Source organism: Leptodactylus fuscus, chromosome 3 (genome assembly GCF_031893055.1).
Source record: "Leptodactylus fuscus isolate aLepFus1 chromosome 3, aLepFus1.hap2, whole genome shotgun sequence".
NCBI lineage: Eukaryota > Metazoa > Chordata > Amphibia > Anura > Leptodactylidae > Leptodactylus > Leptodactylus fuscus.
Window position 1 is genome coordinate 152207871 of NC_134267.1, and position 15632 is coordinate 152223502.

Genomic DNA, 15632 nt, shown 5'->3' on the forward strand with positions numbered 1-15632 from the left:
GTTAACACCTTTTGAATTGGACTGTCTTAAACCTGAACTTAAATGGGTTAGTTACCTTTCTAGTAATGGGAATCTGATTTAAGCTAACCTAGGGAAGCAGAAGGTAAGGCCTGGACTTGTGTTTCATCCTGCTCTATCAACATACTGAACACAGAATTGAACTACAAGGTACTGATGCATTGGCCTTAAGTCCAAACAATATGCCATGCACTACTAGGTGTTTATGTATATGAAAATGTGTTCATGTTGTATGCAGTATATTTGGAATTTGTCATCATAAATAGTTCTTTGAAACTCTTCTGGAGGAATTTTTGATTTTTGTTTTTGACTCCCTGCCTTCCAAAGCACATACCTTTTTTTTTTTTTCAATTCACAAAGCCATTTGAGGGCTTAATGTTTCTGGCACAAACTGTCCTTCATAATGGTGCTATTTATTATTGTGTACAATGTAGGGGGAAAATGTAAAAAATTCAGGATAGGGTGGAATTGGTGAAAAAGTGCATTTGTGCGACTTTCTGAAGGGCTTCGTTTTTACAGTGTTCACTCTGCAACAAAAATGTCACCTGTATTCAATGTTCCAGTACAATCGTGGAGATACCAAATTTATATAATTTAATTAACATTTTAACGCTTTAGCAAAAATCTAAAATTTTGCACAAATTTTTTTTGGGTAAAATTTGCCATCTTCAGACACCCCTAACTATATTTCCATGTATGGGGATGTATAGGGCGTATTTTTTGTGGGGCTAGGTGTACTTTTTAGTTATAACGTTTTGGGGAATGCTATTGCTTTGATCCCTTTTTATTCAAATTTTTATCAGAGGAGAAACAACAAAAAATGGTGTTCGGCACTTTTGATTATTTTTCCTACTACAGGAATCACCATACGGTAAAATTATTTTTATAAATTTGTAGACCTGGTGTTTTCCGACACAGGGAAACCTAATGTGTATGTATTGCACGGTCATTTGTAACTTTTATATGTATTCTAGGGAAAGTGGGGTGATTTTAAATTTTAGTTCTTTTTGCTTATTTTATTTTCTGTAGGTCCACTGTCAGTCCTTTGTTCTTTTGTCTAACCTACATTTGCAGCACGGTGGCTCAGTGGTTAGCACTGCAGCCTTGCAGGGCTGGAGTCCTGGGTTTGAAACCTGCCAGGGACAACATCTGCAAGGAGTTTGTATGTTCTCCCTGTGTTTGCATGGGTTTCCTCCCACACACCAAAGACATACTGATAGGGATTGTAGATTGTAAGCCCTATATGGGAGAGTGATTGTCAATGTCTGTAGATCTCTGCGGAATATGATGGCGCTATACAAGCATAATAAATAAATAATTTGCCACTTGAGATGCACTACAAATATGTAAGTACTAAGCTGCTAATTGAATGAATGAATGAATGAATGAATGAATAAACCTACTGTGCACAGTTAGTAAGCATTGTAACTAGCACTGATATGCAGAAAGGTCACAACACTTACCTTGCCTTCTGGCTCCATTATAGATTTGCATATAACCGAATTTTCATCACTAATAATAGGATACCCTGGTTTTGTTGTTCTTGGAATATTGACTTGTATCACTGACTTTTTTATGTAGTCTTTAAGTTCTCCCTAGGGAAGGGTCATAAAACAGATAAAAATGGATAAATAAAATGTGAAAAATGGATTTTAGTCTAGATTGCCAATGAATTGATTTAGTTTGTAGCAGCATCAAAATTATACCAATGATAAAATTCTGGCTTGGCATTACTTTTCTGTGCATAATACAGTGTACCAAGAACATACTTCCACTTACAAAACAAATTTTCATAAATAAGTGGTGCAGTTGATTAAAAGAAACCTAGTATTATATATCATTAAAGAAATATGTTTCATTATCTACTTATTAGGCTGTTTTCTCCTTCATTTTATTTACTCAGACTGTTTATGTCTACACCAGAGGAACTTGTTCTGGGGACCCACTCAACAGCCTCCTGCTAAAAAGGCTACACCACGGCTCCTTCACTGAAATTTCCCATATGTGCTGACTATACTGACTGAGTATAATGCTTCCCTGAGCCCCCACACAGTATAATATGCTCCCCACAGTGCCCCCCAGTATAATGCTCCACAGTAGCCCCACATAGTATAATATACTCCCCAGAGCCCCATAGTATAATGCTTCCTATAGCACCACACAGTCTAATAGACTTCCCATAGTGTCCCCAAATGTAATTCTCAGCTGTGGTCCTACAAAGTATAATCCTCCAGTCTTCTGGTGGGCCAGTCCAACACTGAATGGTAGTTAGCAATGTCAAATAAACTCCCCCCTCATGGGAAATCAAATTCTATTACAAACTTTCTTATATTCACATATGATATTCATGTATATACTCACAGTTGTTTGTAACAAGACTGTTTCAGCATCTGCTAAATTACATGGGACACACTGACACCAAACCTCCAGCTCTGGCTTCCAATAAAACAGCAATTTAAGAAGTCCTAAAGAAAATATGTAACCCAGTAGACACATAACTTTCCTCCACCTCTCCGATTTATATCCAAATATCTCCTAAAAATATGAAAGAATAAAGTAAAATTAGACCGGTAAATATATGCATATATATATATATATATATATATATATATATATATATATATATATATATATATATATGAGTTACATATGTTTGGAGAATTTTGCTATAGACACTCCAATATGGCAATATAGTAATCTGAAAATGTTTAGAAATGTTTACAACTTTTTAGCTGCATGTCTACAATTTACATATTCTTTATTGCCTTTAACTCTCATAATATGGACTGTCATACTTACTTTACATGCCTGTGCTTATTGTGATGGCAATGTCTGAAAATTCTGATTATGGTAATTTTCATCTTCTTTATTACATGGGCAGCCATAGACTACTGTACTATAGTTATATTTATTTTTATATTTTCTTAAAGGGAGACTATCATTCGCTCTACTGATTTTTAACTAAGCATATAGTTGCATAGCCTTTAGAAAGCTATTCCAGACATACCTTTTATTCATTAATCCTCCCAGCCATTTTTTAATTAGCCCGCTTTTATTGATATGCTAATTAGCCACAACGGAGCACATGAAGTCTCTGAAGTTGTCTGAGCACTGCATGTGTTATATGTGTAATCAGGGGGAGATGAGAGCAGGGAAGGCTGACAACTCATCATCATCATCAGGGGGGAGGTGAGAGAGGGGAAGCAGCCAGCAAATGTCACAATGGCATGTGATTTCCTTGCTGCTTAAATCCACTCATACTGATCTCGGATATGGGAGTGATTTATTACCTGGTCAGATATGAGCTACTGTACAGATTGAATAAGAAATCTAACATTACAAAGACCCCAGGGAATGAGTTTGCACACAGACAGTGTATAGCCAATGATTTAATTCCACTGAGGAAGTGGAGAAGGGAGGGAAACACAGAGGGTGAGTGCAGGAAAATGAATTATTAGCAAAGCAGATTTTCTACATATTTGCTGCATGTAAATAATAATGACACAAAGAGCAGCAAGTAAAATACAAAGGCTGCACAAGGGAATAGTAAATATTTAGCGCTGCTGTATTGTGGATGTATTTGCAGATAATTTGTGGAAGTTGGATAACCCATTTAATTCTGTGCTAATGTTTGGTGGGAGGAAAAATCTGAATAATTAAAATCAGCTAGTTTAAATGAATAGGCTATTAGATTCAATGAATTTTACAGTCATGTAAAAGAGTTTTCTGTTTATAAAAGGAATAAATCACTAAACATAATCCGCACAATAAAATGAAGTTAATTAGGCCCAAGAGTAGCAGCAAATGTTAAACATAATGTGTGGCAAGTTTGAACATGCTTAAATCCTAAATGGAAATTACTTCAATATCTAAATGGATGGAATGTCAGGCAAATAAAGAGACATTTTACAAAGTTGCTTATGTTTGCTACTTCTATTGATTTATGCAACGTTTGTTAAAAAGTTAGTGACCATTAAGGCCTGGTTCCGAACGGAGTACCGAATGCATTAACAAGCGGTGAGCCTATGAAAGCACATGGACCCCTAAGGGTAAGTTCAGACAAATATTTTTGGACTGGAACCTGAGGCGGAGGCTGTCTCAGGTTTCGGTCCAAAAGCCAGTAGGTGCACTGCACTGGCATACAGTTGCGCACTCCGCTCTGGATTAGTCCCAATGAATGGAGGAGGGAGTGTCTTCAGGCCGAATCGCAAGTTGACTCGGCCTGAAGAATGAGCATCTCGCTTGGCTCCCAGAAAAAATACTTCAATGGAAATATTTCAATGGAAGCCGTATTTTTGGTCAGGATTTGAGGCGGATACGGCAAAATACTGACCAAAATATTCCGTGTGAACTTACCCTTAGACTACCATGGGGTCCGTGTATTTTCCGTCTGGTCTCTGCACGAGTCATGCAGAGAGAAAAGTACTTCATTAACTACTTTCCTCTCCATATTATAGTCATTATAAGGTCACATGATTGTATCCCCTAAAATGGGACTAAAAGAAAAGTTGAACAATGAAGTGTTATACAGTTCTATGAAAAAGTTTGGGCACCCCTATTAATCTTAATCATTTTTAGTTCTAAATATTTTGGTGTTTGCAGCAGCCATTTCAGTTTTATATATCTAATAACTGATGGACACAGTAATATTTCAGGATTGAAATGAGGTTTATTGTACTAACAGAAAATGTGCAATATGCATTAAACCAAAATTTGACTGGTGCAAAAGTATGGGCACCTCAACAGAAAAGTGACATTAATATTTAGTAGATCCTCCTTTTGCAAAGATAACAACCTCTAGTCACTTCCTGTAGCTTTAAATCAGTTCCTGGATCCTGGATGAAGGTATTTTGGATCATTCCTCTTTACAAAACAATTCAAGTTCAGTTAAGTTAGATGGTCGCCGAGCATGGACAGCCCGCTTCAAATCATCACACAGATGTTCAATGATATTCAGGTCTGGGGACTGAGATGGCCATTCCAGAACATTGTAATTGTTCCTCTGCATGAATGCCTGAGTCGATTTGGAGCGGTGTTTTGGATCATTGCCTTGCTGAAATATCCATCCCCGGCGTAACTTCAACTTCGTCACTGATTCTTGAACATTATTCTCAAGAATCTGCTGATACTGAGTGAAATCCATACGACCCTCAACTTTAACAAGATTCCCGGTGCTGGCATTGGCCACACAGCCCCAAAGCATGATGGAACCTCCACCAAATTTTACAGTGGGTAGCAAGTGTTTTTCTTGGAATGCTTTTTTTTGGACACCATGCATAACACATTTTTGTATGACCAAACAACTCAATCTTTGTTTCATCAGTCCACAGGACCTTCTTCCAAAATGAAGCTGGCTTATCCAAATGTGCTTTTTCATACCTCAGGCGACTCTGTTTGTGGCGTGCTTGCAGAAACGGCTTCTTTCTCATCACTCTCACATACAGCTTCTCCTTGTGCAAAGTGCGCTGTATTGTTGACCGATGCACAGTGACACCATCTGCAGCAAGATGATGCTGCAGCTCTTTGGAGGTGGTCTGTGGATTGTCCTTGACTGTTCTCACCATTCTTCTTCTCTGCCTTTCTGATATTTTTCTTGGCCTGCCACTTCTGGGCTTAACAAGAACTGTCCCTGTGGTCTTCCATTTCCTTACTATGTTCCTCACAGTGGAAACTGACAGGTTAAATCTCTGAGACAACTTTTTGTATCCTTCCCCTGAACAACTATGTTGAACAATCTTTCTTTTCAGATCATTTGAGAGCGGGCTGTCCATGCTCGGTGACCATCAAACTTAACTGAACTTGAATTGTTTTGTAAAGAGGAATGGTCCAAAATACCTTCATCCAGGATCCAGGAACTGATTAAAAGCTACAGGAAGCGACTAGAGGCTGTTATCTTTGCAAAAGGAGGATCTACTAAATATTAATGTCACTTTTCTGTTGAGGTGCCCATACTTTTGCACTGGTCAAATTTTGGTTTGATGCATATTGCACATTTTCTGTTAGTACAATAAACCTCATTTCAATCCTGAAATATTACTGTGTCCATCAGTTAATAGATATATCAAACTGAAATGGCTGCTGCAAACACCAAAATATTTAGAACTAAAAATTATTACAATTAATAGGGGTGCCCAAACTTTTTCATAGGACTGTAAATAGAGATGAGCGAACAGTGAAATGTTCGAAGTTCGAAGTTCGATTCGAGTAGCCGCTCAATACTCGACTGTTCGATTGAACATTGAACTCCATTATAGTCTATGGGGAATACATACTCGTTTAGGGGGAAACCACTATTCGACTCAGGAGGGTCACCAAGTCCACTATGACACCCTAGGAAATGATGCCAACAACCTGGAATGCAACTGGGACAGCAGGGGAAGCATGTCTGGGGGCATCTAACATGCCCAAGTCACTGTATTACGTCGGGATCCCAGTCAGCTTGCGATATGCGGGAGCTGACTTTTTCCCATAGGAATGCATTGACCAGCGTTAATTGGCCGAATGCCATACAGAGTACAGCATTTGGCCAATCAACGCTGGTTCTGTGAGGAGGTGGAGTCTAAGTTTGGACCAGAATGGAGACTGCTGTGGACCAATCTTAGACTCCGCCTCCTCCATCAGAACCAGCGTTGATTGCCCGAATGCTGTAGCTGTGCTGGCCATGCGCTCAGCTCGGCTACACCGGAGATGTGAACCCTGCTGCACACTCAGCTCTGCTGCATCAGAGATGCGCTGAACCCTGCTGCACACTCAACTCTGCTGCATCAGAGATGCGCTGAACCCTGCTGCACACTCAGCTCTGCTGCATCTCAGCAGAGCTAAGTGTGCAGCAGGGTTCAGCGCACACTCAGCTCTGCTTCATCTCCAGTGTAGCAGTGCTGAGCGCACTGCCAGCACTGCTACATCTCGGCATAGGAATGCATTGACCAGCGTTGATTGGCCGAATGCCATACAGAGTACATCTCCGGCAATCCTTAAGTCCAAAGCTGACTGCATGGATTGGCAGCTATGATTTAGAGATACACTGATGAGTAAAAGGGTAACAATGTTTTAAACATTTGAATTTCAGGCTCTATATCTCACTATCTACTACAGCTTCGAACTTGAGACTACCATCATTGTATAGACAATCATCTTGGCTATCTATATATAAATTTGACTTGCAACTATTTAGTATATGATTAGTTATGCAGACAGTTGAAAGAATCCAAAATGAAGTCTGTCTATTCATTTAAAAGCCAATAGTTGGACGTCCAGGCAAAATATAGGAGTCAGCAAGTCAGCTCAGCACACGGTCTATCAGATCTGGCGTGACACACAGCATTGGGCTCTGATGGATGCAAAAGGTTCTGGAAAAAAGGGGGTTAATGGATCAAGAAATTGAAGGAACTGTCAAGTTTGGGGGAAGAATCTTGATCATATGGGGTTTTTTAACAGCCAAAAGTGCTGGATAATTGACCAGGATTGATAATGGTCTCAATGTTGATTCATATGAGTATCCTATAAGATGAGTTACTTTGTACACTAAAGTGCTATTGGTATGAAAAGGATAACATAGTGTTCCAGCAGAACAGTGACCCAAATAATTTGTTGAGATTAGCAAATAAATGATTCAATGACAATGAAGTAGAGGTGCTGGATTGGCCACCATAGTCCTCAGACCTCAACCCAATCGAACACTTACACATAGTTGCATTTGTATGTCCCCCATTACAGCAACTGAAGGGTGATCACAAGTGTACAATATTTTATAGGCAATATGACATCAGCACTGTAAAGTCCGGCTACCACTGTCTATTGGCTGAGAGGCTGTCAGATGGTGCTACAACATCACAGATGGTGTCTGAGTTATACCTGCATGTATTCTCTGTATTTTCTGGTTTGAATGTGGACATTTTTGTTTGTATTCAACGAATTACCATTTGTTTGGTTTCTCCAAAAATTGAACAATTTGAATTATTCTGGGCAAACCCAGCTCGTGACAAAGCAGTTTATCCACCTCTAGTCCTAGCCATACAGCACTATAGGAATCTTATAGACAATGTCCACATATAATCCAGCAAATATATCAGGAGGTTGATATGTCAAAGCTCAATCCTTAGTGGATTGGAATGGTCCAATGAAAAGAATGTATAAACAAGGGGGAACCTCCTTGATACTACACTGAGTATTGCAGAAAATAATATATACGGCTTATGATTTGCAATGATCTTCCCCTTTTAGGCATATTATAATGATTTGGATCATAATCCTCCCTTTCTTCTTTCCAATATAACCCACATTTTGTAACATATACTACTGCATATACCATATACAATTCAGCAGCATTTTTACAAGTGATAATTAACTGTTATAGAAGTCAGGTATGATATCTACTTTTGCATATAAAGTGTAGTATCTACCATTCCAAAGTACTAAGGATTGGGATCTAGTGTATCAAACTCCTGATATATATATGGGTTCCTTCTATATCAGTGGGGGGATGGGGGGATGGGGGGGGTGAGGCTCGTGGCCGGTAAATGAATAAACAAATCTAGGTTCTACAACTTTAGGTGTCTCAGGGGAATTTGTGACACATTATCATTTATGAACATCCATAATTTGAAGGAGTTTTGTATAAGCTAGTCAAAATTGGAAAATCAGAGATGAGTGAACATTTCAAGGTTTGATTCATGTTCAGGTCTGCCAGTTTGGATAAATTTGGAACTAAACCGGTTCTTTACAAACTAGAAGTGCAAATTGCCTGAAAAAGTCATGTCTGACACTCTAAGCTCTCCTAGGATTCTGTCGAATCCTTTGTAGCTCTATAATGCAAAGTTATCTGTAGTAATGTCAATGTCCAGAACACATATCCATGGGTAAACAGATGGTAGCTAGGGGTACCAGACTGCTTAAAAACACGCTGCTCTGTAGAAATTTTTAATAACCAAACAGCATAAACTCGTTACTAACAGAGACTAACACCGACCATACTAGTGTTAACTAGTGCTAGTGTTTAGCTAGTGTATAACTTCAATATACTTAAGTTTTTTTATAACTTGCATGTAACTAATGCTTATCAATGAAAAAACAGGCCAATTTTTAATGAACAGGAACAAATTTTAGGAAAAAAAGAGGTAGTGCTGTTAGTGTATACTGTATTTCTTAACTGGTATTTTTTGACAATTCGCAAGACAAAAAAATAGTCAAATACACCATAACTGTACAAAAAGAATGCATTTTTATGACTACATTGTCTTCATTGTCTTTGTGGGCACACAGTACAGATTGAGCTCATTTGACTCTTGCAGTGCCATACAGTAGAGACAGTACAGACTGGATTTGAATTGGATGCTGAGAATTCAATCACTGACTACATACATAGCATGTGCCTGTAATACAATGGAGACTGTTCTAACAGTGTTGTGATGAGACAGACATTTTCACTCAGTCTGCTATTTCTCTATCAATTATTTAAACCTAAGTTTTCTGTTTCAAGCCCTAGCATATCTCCCAACTATTCCGGATACTGCGGAAGAGTCCTGGATTGTGGGTCCTTTCCCGATGTCCCGGCTGGCGGGAGATAAGTCCTGGATTCAACTCATCTGCATATGGAGAGGAACAGTTTAATAATGAAGCAGAAGCTGTCTGTGGACAGCACATGCTTCACCACTGTTCTCCTCCTCATGTTCTGGCCCTTGGAGCTGTAGGCACGTTGTGATGACATCACTCACATCGCACCTGCAGCTCCCTGAACATTCCAGGAGAAGAGAAGACAGGGGAGCAAGGGGAGGTGAGTATCAGTGATATTATTATGTTAAACTATGGGGGGAACATTAGACTGGGAAGGGATACTACAGTTTATAAAAAAAAAAAAAAGACTGGGAAGGGATAAAGGGGGACATTAAACTGGAAGCAGATCAGATGAAGGGGACATTAAGCTGGTGGCAGATGAAAGGGGGCATTAAACTTGTGGCAGATGAAGGGAACATTAAACTGGGGGCAAATGAAGGGGGGCATTAAAATGGTGGCAGATGAAGGGAACATTAAATTTAATGTCCCCCTCCAGCTTCCCCAGTTTATTGTCCCCCTCTATTTGCCCGCAGTTTAAACTGGGGCACAAGAAGAGGGATTTCATACTGTGGAGCAATTGAAGGTGAACATTATAATGTGGGGGCAATAATGTTAGGGTGACTGTAGGAATGTTTTTCTGTGTGGGGGCACAAAGAAAAATGGGTTATAAAGGGAGGAGTCAACGTAGAAGTGGGTGGAGTTAAATTTGAAAGTTAGGAGGCATTCCTTAGTACACTACTCCTCTGAACCCCTATACTATCTATTTTATTTTGTCTGAGACACCATCATTGTAATCTTTCTACACAAAACTGGAACTTTGTTTTGCATTTTTTTTATACTGCCTAGGAATTATCACTGATATCAGACCTATAGTCCCTTATGACTAGCTTAACCTTCAAGGTGAGCCTCTGAGGTCATGTGATCCCTTCCTCCATGCATTTCACACATTGGTTACCATTTTAGTAGGTTCATATTAAACAAACTGCAAAATACTAAATTCCAAACATTTTCATAAATTGGCAATGAATTTGGTTTGTGAATAAAATTGGTTTGTTCATCTCTAGTGAAAATACTTTCCTGAATGTGTAGCTTTACAATATGCTTATCACTTAGATAGAATTACACTTCCTTTGGAGTCAGGCCTGATTAGAAAGTTGTAGACTATTCTAAGCTTTGCACCGATTTGTAAATTTGGTGATCAGGTCCTTCCTTTGGTCCAGGAACTTAAAATAAGGAACTGAATATAAATGGAGCAAAACTTAAAGGCAATAATGGACTTTGGGCATGATGAGCAATATTTTTAAGTTCTTCTAGGAACTTAAAGTCATTAAGATCTACCCAAGATCCAAATGGCACTGACCACAATGAAAACGTATTAGAAAAGGCCAAATTGTAAGTTTTTCTCATACAAAAGGAAAAAACTGTATGAAATGTTTACTCCTAGATAGCATGTCTGACTATTGGGCCCAATCATAGGAAGAGGTGAAGACTAGATAGGAGGCTTCTAGTAGAAGAAAGATGTTGAGTATTTGAGGTTTTCACATATTTATTTAAAAGTGAACTCCAAGTCTCATCCGAGTGCATTTTGCTGCAAACTCTGGCCCACTTTGGATGCAGGCTCTGTCATGTACACGGGGTCTTACATCCATGATCGATGTTATCAGTGACAGCTGGAAGGGTCTTCTTTTTCAGTTAATGAGTGGCCCCATTATATCATAACAGGACAGAGATGTCATGGTAGCTGAGCGCCTACTGGAAGCTCACAGACCTATCATCATAGTTCTGTGTGTCAGTGTGGCACAGTACTGTCCATCTCATTAACATTACTACTAGAGATGAGCGAATACTATTCGAAACGGCCATTTCGAATAGCACGCTCCCATAGGAATGAATGGATGCATTCATTCCTATGGTAGTGTGCTATTAGAAACGCTGTTTCGAATAGTATTCGCTCATCTCTACTTACTACCACAGATAGAATATCTAGCAAGCTTCTGGCAAACACAGTTACTGGTACAACTGAAAATGGCCATATTAAGTTTCTTTAGTTCATGTGAAAGCCAATTTCACAATATGTATTAGATATCAGTAGGTAGCAGTAAGAGAAGTTTTTCCCAGGATCTGATATACAGTTATTGGGCTCTTAGTAGAGATGAGCGAGTAGTATTCAATCAAATACCTCACTCCCATAGGAATGAGTCTAAGCTACCGAACACCAAGGGGTTAAGCGCAGTGAATTCGATGTGCTTAACCCCTTGGTATTCGACCGCTTACATGCATTCCTATGGGAGCGAGGTATTCGATCGAATACTACTCTCTCATCTCTATCTCTTAGTATTGCTGTTATAATGATTAGTGACGCAAGGAGTGACTGAATGTGCAAAGAACACAGCTCTCGTCCTTATCTAATAAACAGTAAAGTCATTTTCCATTTTGGGCCTTTACCCACTCAGATTCTGCCTTTTGCATGTTCTAACTTCTCCACCTTGATTGTTAAAGGGATTGTGCAGAATTAGAAAACATGACCTGATTCTTTTCAGGAAGTGACGTCACAGCCATTGGGCACATGGCCATGCTGTAGCTCAATCCCAATCATGAGGTCAGCCATATTTTCGAAACGTGCAAACTCCCTAGAATTTACTGTAATTTACGAGGGGAGTACGATTTGTGATCGACTTGTACACAGTTACTTCTTCCAGCCCAAACCAGATACTTGGCTTGAAAGTAAAATTACAGGATGTTACTGCAGCAGCGGCTGCATCGCCTGATCCTGGAATATGGTGAATAAATCATTCACAATTAACAGCACTGCTGTTATATATAACCTCCCTCGTCTTCATTAATTGTAAGACGAGGGAGGTTATATATAAAGCAACATGTACCTGTACATGTAATTAAGAATATATTGGAAAAACATGGTGAGAATTTTTCAGACGAGTGTGTAACCATCACTTTCATATAGTTCACCAACGCGACACCCAGATTGCACGTCATGCAAACCCACGGGGGTAAGGTGACAGAAATATAATTTCAGGGTGTCAATGTGGTACACCCGGTGCTAAACTATTCATTATCTGTGTGCGCTTCTCTTAGACCACTGAATCCACTGATTGCCCTCAGCAGTGGCGTAACCACTGAGGCCAATCAGCTGCCTAAGTAAAGGTACTCAGAACATCACAGTGCAGCAGGGACTTCTTCTGTAAGAAGCAACAGCAGGCTGGGACCACGCTGGGAGTCACTGAAGAACTGGGAAAGGTGAATACGTTTTCTAAGAAAAAATTTTCAACTTCATTACGGATCCTGTCCAGGTCAGCGAGAAGTTTGTCCCGGCTTCAAGTGGAGGAAACAGAGACTCAAGAAAGAGAAGCAGGGGAGTGAGGAGAGGTGAGTATCAGTGTTTTTTATGTTAAACTGGGGGGGTAAAAGTCGTACACTGGGGCCATTAAACTGGAGGCATCTGAAGAAGACACTAAACTGTGTGGGGTCGCTAGACAGGGACATTAAACTGGGGGAAACTGGAAGGGGACATTAAACTGAGGCAACTGGAGGAGGACATTAAACTGTGGATGTAGCTGGAGAGGGACATTAAATTGGTGGCAACTGGAAGGTACTGGAATTGGAACTGGAATTAAACTGTAGGTGTCATTGGAGGGGAAATTACATTGAGGGCAACTAGAGGCAAACATTATAAATTTTCCTCAGGGCACCTCTACCAAATATTTTTTTTTTACCAAAAGACAAAAAAAAATGGTTATATTGTCTTTCTTAGTGCAGTTTTTGAAATTACAGCTGGAAAATAAATGTAGAAAACCTCACCAAAAACCACATCAAAAATGTATGCATTTTTGTTGTTTTGATACAATTTTAACTGCATCACATGAATGCACCCTCAAAGCTACAATATTCTATACTACCCACCCAACACATATAAGAGATCACATTTTACCATCACCAAGCTCCTTTACTGTTTACTTGGGACCAATGCTCCCCATTGGTCCTCAGACACATAATAATGCTCCCCAGTTTCTCCCAACCAAGGAGCAATACTCCCTAATGGCCCCCAGGCAAGTAGTAATTCTCTCCAGTGGCCCTTAGACAAGTAGTGATGTTCTCCAGTAGTCCCCAGGCAAGTAGAAATGTCCCCAGTGGCCCCTAGGAAAAAAAATAATGTCCTCCAATGGCCCCTGGCCAACTTATAATGTCCTTCAGCAGCCCCCAGGCAAGTAAGAATGTTCCCCAGTAGCCCCAGGCGAGTTATAAAGTCCTCCAGTTGCCTCCTAATGTCCTCTAGTGGACCCAGGCAGGTAATAATGTCCCCCAGTGGCCCAGAGTGAACTAATAATGTCCACCAGTGGCCCCCAAGCATGTAATAATGTCTGCCAGTGGCTCCCAGTCAAATAGTAATGTCCAACAGTGGCCCCAAGGCAAGTAATAATGCCCTTCAGTGGCCCCACACTGTAGTTGCAATCCTTTATACATCATAGTTCACCCCTTATTTAGAATAGTTTCAACCTTATAATAGCCCCCTTATTTGTAATAAGACTCCACTTATAAGGGAGGCTATTATAAGGAGGGTACTATTATTTATAATGGGGGCTATTATAAGAGCAAACTACTACTTATAAAGGTGCTGTTATTTATAATGGAGGAGATATAATATACAGTATAAGGGGACTATTATATACAATACCTGCCATATATAATAGTTCATCTCTTATAATAAATTCCTTCTAAATATTATTTTCACCTTCTATATAGTAGCCCCCTTATATGTAGTATTTTCCCTCATAAATAATAGTTCAACCTTACGATTGCCCCATATATTTAATAGTTCCCCCACAATAAATAATATTTTGCCCCTCTAACAGATCTCCTTTCCAGAAAACAATAAATCTTTTACTCACCTTATCACAATCTCACAATTAATTGATTGGCCAAAGTCTCTCCTTGTAGGACTTGCATAGGTAACATGATGCAGTGGTGTCATTGCGCCACCTTCACTACGACATCCTATGTGTTACCGCTAGTCTTCTATGGCAGAGCTGGGACTTTTCAGCTCACTGCTCTGTCATAGGATTAAACAGTATTGTCATACACAGCACGTCAATACAGCTCTGGGACTCTCTGGATGCTCCAGATCTCAGTGGCCCCTTTGGGGATGGGGGGCCCCGGCAGTTGCCCATTCTGCATTCTGGTGTGAACTCAGCCTTAAATGTAAATGTTATAACCCAATATAAAAATGATGCTATTAAATCCAAGCAGAGTAAAAACAATTCATTTTGGTAAAGAAATATTTCTTAGTATCATATCAATGAATATGCATTGCATCCATGTATTATCATAAACCATAAAAAGTAGTGTCAGTATAAATATAAAGAGTCTTACAAGAAAAACAGGTGTTTACATTCCCTAGATTTCAATAACCATATAATCTATACAATCTATAGTACATTGTCAAAATAACGGTACTATTTCTATAGTGAATGTGATCATTAGACCTGTAGTTGTTCTGTTAACCCCATCAGCACTCACCATTTCATTCTCCTCTCCCTGATTGAGCACAGCACGATTTTCTGCCATTCCTTCATGTACCAGTGGCACAGAGCAGAGTTTAGCATGGGAATGTGCAAGATTTAATCCCTAAAGACCTGCAAACATTTCACTGCAATACTTTTATTTCCTGAAGGCACAGCCTCCTCATTTGCCTAAGGACTCTTATTGGATGCTGTTATTGCACACGTTTTTGTTGTATTTTAAACAAATCTGTATAAATGTCACATTATATGATAGTTACTTACATAACTCTCTCTCTCTCTCTGTGTATGTATGTATAAATATTTGGCCTTCACTCTACTGTGCTCCACAAAGTTACCTGATTTTGAGTTGTAACATCATTACATATTTAAGGTTTGTTTTCTACTTTCACACCAGTAAAAATAGTATATTCGTATGACTCAGTACTGAAATTTACCAATAATCCCATAGTGTCATATATACGTACAAAAAAAGCTTTAAAAGGAGCTCTATCATTGGGAAAAGTAATTTTTAGATAAGCACATACT

At 39.3% G+C, this 15632-nt stretch overlaps 1 protein-coding gene across 1 annotated transcript in view; it reads right to left on the reverse strand.

Moving 5' to 3' along the window:
- Window positions 1-15200, reverse strand: part of LOC142197889 (putative cation-transporting ATPase 13A4) — a 68225-nt gene extending 53025 nt beyond the window's left edge. Inside the window, exons 1-3 of the mRNA XM_075268559.1 lie at window positions 15103-15200; window positions 2380-2553; window positions 1482-1613 (exon numbers count right to left, since the gene is read on the reverse strand). Of these exons, the coding sequence (XP_075124660.1) occupies window positions 1482-1613; window positions 2380-2553; window positions 15103-15150 (354 nt within the window). The 5' untranslated portion in view covers window positions 15151-15200. The remainder of the gene's footprint in view (window positions 1-1481; window positions 1614-2379; window positions 2554-15102) is intronic.
- Window positions 15201-15632: the final 432 nt, after the last annotated feature.